At 35.3% G+C, this 6,425-nt stretch overlaps 1 protein-coding gene across 1 annotated transcript; it reads right to left on the bottom strand.

The window, feature by feature from the left end:
• Nucleotides 1-337: 337 nt before the first annotated feature.
• Nucleotides 338-3,166, bottom strand: LOC133689146 (myb family transcription factor EFM-like). The gene is made up of 4 exons (XM_062108918.1): nt 2,631-3,166; nt 1,606-2,238; nt 1,377-1,453; nt 338-1,077 (listed from the first exon to the last, which is right to left on the bottom strand). Exons 1-4 carry the CDS (start codon nt 2,818-2,820, stop codon nt 595-597), a joined length of 1,383 nt encoding a protein of 460 aa, XP_061964902.1. The 5' UTR covers nt 2,821-3,166; the 3' UTR covers nt 338-594.
• Nucleotides 3,167-6,425: the final 3,259 nt, after the last annotated feature.

Below are 6,425 nucleotides of genomic sequence, written 5' to 3' on the forward strand. Positions count from 1 at the left end.
AAAAATAATATTGTCTGTATCACGAGAGTTAATCAATTATTTTGATTTTAATCACGAGGTAAACATGCAATTAGTGATCTCTCAAATCAAGAAAGAGAAAGAAAACAACCTTAATAAATATATGTCGTGAAATTCAAGATTAAGACAAAAACACTTAATACAACATATTGTATTGTCAAGGACTTAATCTTGTCGGATTGGACGTAAAGAAACTCTATCGCCTTTCTGTTTTGCATGATTTCATTCGATATCCCAGCAAGCATTAATTTCTAACAAATGAACGGCTGTGATCACTATTCATTGACAATTCTTCACCAGATAATCACAACAAATGAACGGCTAGAATATATAATCCAGTCTTCGAATTGTTTTTTCCTTTTTTCTTGTGTCTTGTCTTTTTAGGAGCTTTTGTCTTAATGCCTTTTCACTCTCTCAAAGATACTTGACAAAATATAGATCCAATAGAATTGATCAATGCAACATATAACAAACTACGTCCTTCTAACATGCATATAACAAGTTAGCGATCATGTGCAGATAAAGCTAAAACACTAACCCTACCCTAACACTAACCTTACAGATCAGATCAGAGGTCTAAAACTTACTTCCATGGCTCTCTTCACCTTCTTCTCTGAGTGCAGCCCGCCCTTTTCTCTCTCCTCCATCATTCTCACCACTCTCGCCTTTCCAGCTGCTACTCTCTGACTTGCCATCTTCAATGCTCTCAGATCTGTCCCTACTACCTCTAAAATCCGACTCAGGGGAGCTATGCACCTGTGAAGTGGGCCTAAACAATTGGAGTTGGTGGTGGAGGGTGTGGTGGTCAAGTGGTGGTGGAGGTGCCGCAGCTGCAGTGTAGAAATCTTGAGACGCAGGTGGTGTAGCACAGAAATGAGGTGGCGGAGCGTGGGATGCTGGGTGGGCACCATAGAGGGTTGCCCCCCCACTATGAGCTGCAGCTGCTGCCGTGGCGTACTCAGGAGGGACCCATATGCTACCCAGGACCACAAGATGTGGAGCTGGGGCTCCTGCTGCTTGTGGGCTTGGACTGGGTCGCCTTGTATGAAGTCTATATTTCTGTATCACCAAATAAAAAAGTTAAAAGACAAGTATATCATTTGGATCTGCAGTGTACTGGTATTAATATGTATATTCAAAGTATGTGCAGAGTGCAGTTATGTCAGGTCAAAAGAAATTGTACAAAGCCTCTTTCATGCATGCTGCCTCAGGCCTGAACCTCACATAATATATTTGCCTATGTATAAATGTATGTATGTATACAGAGAGAAAGAAAAGAATGTAATTTATAACTGTAGACAGTCTGTATATACACACAGAGAGAGAGAGAGAGAGAGAATAAAGTAATTAATATTTACCTGTAGATGGCTTTTTACTTCGTCATTGGTCAAACCGTCAACCTTCATGAGTTCCCTGATTTGTTTTGGGGTGGCCACTGTTTTCATGCACGACCGAAAAAGAAACCGGTCAAATACCATTGCCAATAACGTGTAATCAACCATTTATATATATAATTATGAAAATGATAAAGATGGTAATCATGCTGACAAACGACTTGACTAATATCATTATTAGGATTTTGATTACCTTGAGAACCGCCAAGCATATGCAGAGCGTTGACAAATCTGCGGTGTAAGTCTGGTGACCAACATCTCCTTGCTTTTCTATGAGTCTGAGATGTGGAAGTATTTGTAGAAGCAGAAGCAATAGTTGCAGTGTTTGTTGCTTGGCCATCAGATGATGAACTATTACCAGCTCCTTTTCCTTGCTCAATCACGACCATCTTATTACCAGAACTTTCTCTCTTTGGACAAGAGAATCCATTCTCAGTCTCTGAAAATCTCTTACGATCCCATTCCAAATGTTCATCAGTACAAGTTGCAAGAGCTAAGGTTGGGCTTGGGCACAAATTTCTCTCTTTTGAGAATGGAAGGAAAGCTCCTCCATTTCTTTGTTTAGTGTCTAAGATCAGCTTTGAACTAACATTGAATCCAATATCGGTTAGTTTTGGGGATGTCAATGTGGTCTGAGGTTTGGTTTCATTGCTTTCTTGGCTCCAAAGTTGTGCTGTTGTCATCCAGTTAGCCTTATCAGAGATGTTTGAGGTCTTCTCTGGGGTTTCAGATGTTGAGGTTTTGAGAGGAATGAATTCTTCAAGAACTGGTATGGGCACTTGATTTCCTCTATATGCTTGTAGTTTCTGCCTTGAAGTCTCCACAGCTGAGTCGAAAGATGGAAATTATATATAGTCATTAAGGAATTACCATTTACTAAACTATGCATGAGGTCTCACATCCTCTTAACAAAAATATGTCAAAATTTAACGGGCTGCTTTTAAAATCAAAGAAACGAACTCAATAAATAAAGTCACAAATTAAGATAGAAAGCTAACTAGAATTTCTATAAACGAAAGAGGATAAGGAAAAAGAATAGAATTAAAATCCATCCAAATGATCACATGATTATCTAGCCAATTAATCTTCTGTGTATATATATGAATTCCATATATGCATATAATCTTGAATCCACAGTTAGTTTCGAAACAGTAATAATCAAAGCATAAATTAAAACTTTCAAGAAAACAAAGCCAAGCTGTATATATATATCTATACCACTGGTCAGAAGTTGCATGCAAAGGGGCAGCTCGCGTTTGAAAGCATCGATCTTTAGCCTTTCTTCCTCAAGGCGAGAGAGAAACTCTTCAAGCTTTTCGGTCTCGTCGTTCTGGTGTCCATACGATTTCAATAGCATAGAATAGCTGTGGGGCTTGCAATCCAGGCTGAGTTCTGATGGAGATGCCATGATTATTAATTGTTTTCTTTTTTCACGTACAGCAAGAAAACTGATCTCTCTATTCAACGAGCCTTGTCTTGTCGTTAACGTTCATGCGACAATAGGAACAGGGATAGTAGGAACAAACAACAGCAAAAGACGTCGGGTGCCTGGACTCTTGCTTTCTAGGTTTTGAGTTTTCGAGTGGATTAGAAAGAGAGAGAGGAAGAGGCTGTTGTTTGTGAACACAAGGAGGATCGAGGGAGGATCATCTTCTTTTTAGTGATGAGTTGAAGAGGGAATAAAGCAGGGTTCAGAGAGAGAGGGAGAGGATGAGGAAAGAAAAAGCTAGCAAAGGGAGGAGGGGATAAAGAGGGATGGTAACTTCTTGTAAACAGCAAAGTTAGGAAAAGCTAAAAATGAGAGAGGTAGCTGAGGCTCTCTGAAAGGGAAGAAGGAATCAGGAGTCTGACAGTAGAAGGGATCATGTGCTTAGACACTGTGTTTTTTTTTTTTTTTTTTTTAACTTTTAATTAGCATATAGCTTATAGCTAGTATGGAGTCTTTGTACGAATTCAAATAGCCAATATCTTAAAGATGATTCTTCTTCTAATTACTGTTATCCTCCTTTTCCTTTATCTCTTTATTATTATTATTATTATTATTATTATTATCCTTTTTTCCATTTTACTATTTCCTTTTGATTTGAAGAGCCTATCTATGATATTAAGATTCGTCTCCTACTTTTAAAATCAAAGCACCTCATGATCATATATTGATGCGTAGTCTTCAAAAGCTTCTCATGTAAAGTATACTATCATTTGGTTTAAGCTTAATGGGCTTGTGCATTGTTTGTATTTTTGGATTTGATTATTTACTCACACACACGCACACATACATGCACTTCATCACTTATGGAGCAAACATGCATTTGAGGGTTTTTGAGATATCTCCCACATGGCCATCATCATGTAGCTTAGAACATCCTTAGAATAATTACAGGATCCATTAGGAGCTCTTCTAATTAAGATACTGCGAGTATAATGCAATTAGAGTTTGCCATGAGGCATTAATGCCACTTGTGTGTCCAAGTTTAAAGTTTGTGGCAGAAGTGCACGCACAAGAGAAGATAAAAAAAATAAAATTGATGTAAAATAACATTAGGATTACCGACAAAATATTTAAACAAATGAGTACACCGACAAATATAAAACTCCATTGGTTATTCTGTCGGTAAAACATGCTAATTTTTCTTGAAGAATTATAGAGAGCTACTAAGTATTTTGATATAGATCGATGAAATCAATGACAACATGGTTGTCAGTGATTCTGTTGGGTATTCATCGAAAATATGAGATGTATAATTACCGACATGTTATATGTTGGAAGTTTGTCGATAATATTTAGTGATTGATATACAAATAGAAATTTATCATTATATATTTTTATCATCGATAATAATATTATGTCGGTCTCAACACTGGTGATTAAATCAACAATAAAATTATTAACGAAAGTAAAATCATCAACACGACTCTAGCCGACGACATGATCGGACTGTAAATCCAAAAAATGTAATTTTTACCAATGAATAAATAACTTTTTCATAGATGGAATATTCCATGGTATAATTCATTTTTCTGGTGGTGTTGATTCTAAGGCTAGGATCATCTTGATCATGTCATGTGACCCCTCCACACCTCCAACCAAGTTGGTACGTAGATGTTGGCCACGTGTACGGTATATAGTACTTGATTGAGTCCTTACCGAATTTCGGTTAACATTATATATTACTGAGATACACACACACACACACGAATTAGTGATGTATATATAATTTATAATTCATAGAAAGGAGGAGGTAGGGCATATTGAGAAGGGCATGCATGCAGTGCAAGCAACTTTCTTTTTGGTTTGAAAAGTTGCATAAATGTGTTTCAGCGGAGAAGAAAGAAGAGAATATGTAATCCAAAATGAAAAATCCAATAATCTTAAAAAGAATATAATATTTGGCTATAAGGAGAGGGAATATCTTAGTTCCAATTCTACGACTCTGAATTAAGGGAACCAACAGAGATTAAAGAACAATAAAGGAGCCCTAAGAGCCGGGAATCTCCTTCTCCCTCCCATACTTGACTTTAATGAAGTGGGTAGGAAGGTAAGAAGATTCTCTTTTAATTTTCCTCTTCTTTTTGGTGGGGTTATCAACAACTCCTTAACACTTCCCAGAGTATTTCTTTATGTGTTCTACGTGCCTGTACGTTTGATTCTTCCATTTTCTTAAGAACACAGACACATTGACAGAGAAAATAGTTCTTTATTTTGTTTTTCCAGCAGATTGTTGCTTGTGTTTGGGGAGGCCTCTGTGTCTGCGTTGACACAGAAAGATTTAATGAACAGATAAATAAGGAGATGCCTTTTGCATGGAAGGAAAATCCCATTAGAGAGAGAGAGAGAGAGCTCAGAGAAGTGCATCGAATTCCCTTAATTGGAAGAGAGAGAGAGAGAGAGAGAGAGAGAGAGCAACAACAATGGCGAGTCGCTTTCCAGAATCAATCTTCTCGTGCAAGACTCCAACCCACGCCTTTTGTGAAGATTCTTCTCGTGAAACGTGTCGTGATATTCCTCTATATCGTCCTTATGAATATCCCTTTTGTCTGCTGTCAAATAAATAAAATAAAAAGGGTATATTCCCTCCCCCACCTTTTCCTTTTTCTTTTCAGACTAGAATGGTTTAAAATCGACACCGACGTCGAATTCCCTCCTTCAAGGTAATCGTTTTTTAAAATAATGTTTTTTATTTAAAACTTTATTATAAAAATATTTTTTTTATTTTTTAAATTTCATTTCATCAAAACAATTTAAAAAATAAAAAAATTAATTTAAAATAAAAAAAATCAAATATTTTAAAAAATATAATTACAATGTAAAAACAAACAATATCAAATATTTACCACATAAATAAATAAATAAATAACAAACCAACATATTTCGGTGGATAAGCAAGTTTGAACAAATCAAGTTTAACTTACGTCCCTTGACAATGCACCTTTCTTAGATATCATTACAATTTGATAAATTCAAATTAAACATCATTACAATTAACAATGATTTTCCTATAAAATATATTTTCTAAAATAAATTATTTTTTAATATTTAAATTTATTAATTAAAAAAATTATCCATTTATTTCAATCAATTTTATCATTATTATCCTACCACAATCATTTCTCCCACAACTCCGCCATCAATTTTAACACTAAAATCATTGGACCACATTATTATTAATTTTTTTTAATCATTGCTCTCGCTATTCTTTTTACCCTATTTACCACCCTTACCATAACAACCGCCATCTCATCGCCATAACACAATATTATTCTTCTCTGCAATTATATTTTTCATATTATTATATGCTAAACATTATAAAATTTGTTGTATAAAATATTTTAAATATTTCTTATTCAAAAAATATTTTTCTTAAAAAAATTCAAATTTTGTCTTAATTAATAATCTATGATACAAATTGAAAGCCTAGCACTAAAGGATTTACTTTACAGTCCCTTGAATAACATTTACAAGCAATAATTTAGTGTAAATCACAAGTTGGTTGTAGCGTATGATGATCATAGTTC

The sequence above is a fragment of the Populus nigra genome, chromosome 3 (genome assembly GCF_951802175.1).
Source record: "Populus nigra chromosome 3, ddPopNigr1.1, whole genome shotgun sequence".
NCBI classification, from domain to species: Eukaryota; Viridiplantae; Streptophyta; class Magnoliopsida; order Malpighiales; family Salicaceae; genus Populus; species Populus nigra.

Coding starts and splice junctions, on each gene's coding strand:
- LOC133689146 (XM_062108918.1), bottom strand. CDS start 2,820: ATGGCATCTCCATCAGAACTCAGCCTGGATTGCAAGCCCCACAGCTAT. Junction 2,239..2,630: donor CATGCAACTTCTGACCAGTG/GTATAGATATAT, acceptor CTTTCGACTCAG/CTGTGGAGACTTCAAGGCAG. Junction 1,454..1,605: donor TATGCTTGGCGGTTCTCAAG/GTAATCAAAATC, acceptor GCATGAAAACAG/TGGCCACCCCAAAACAAATC.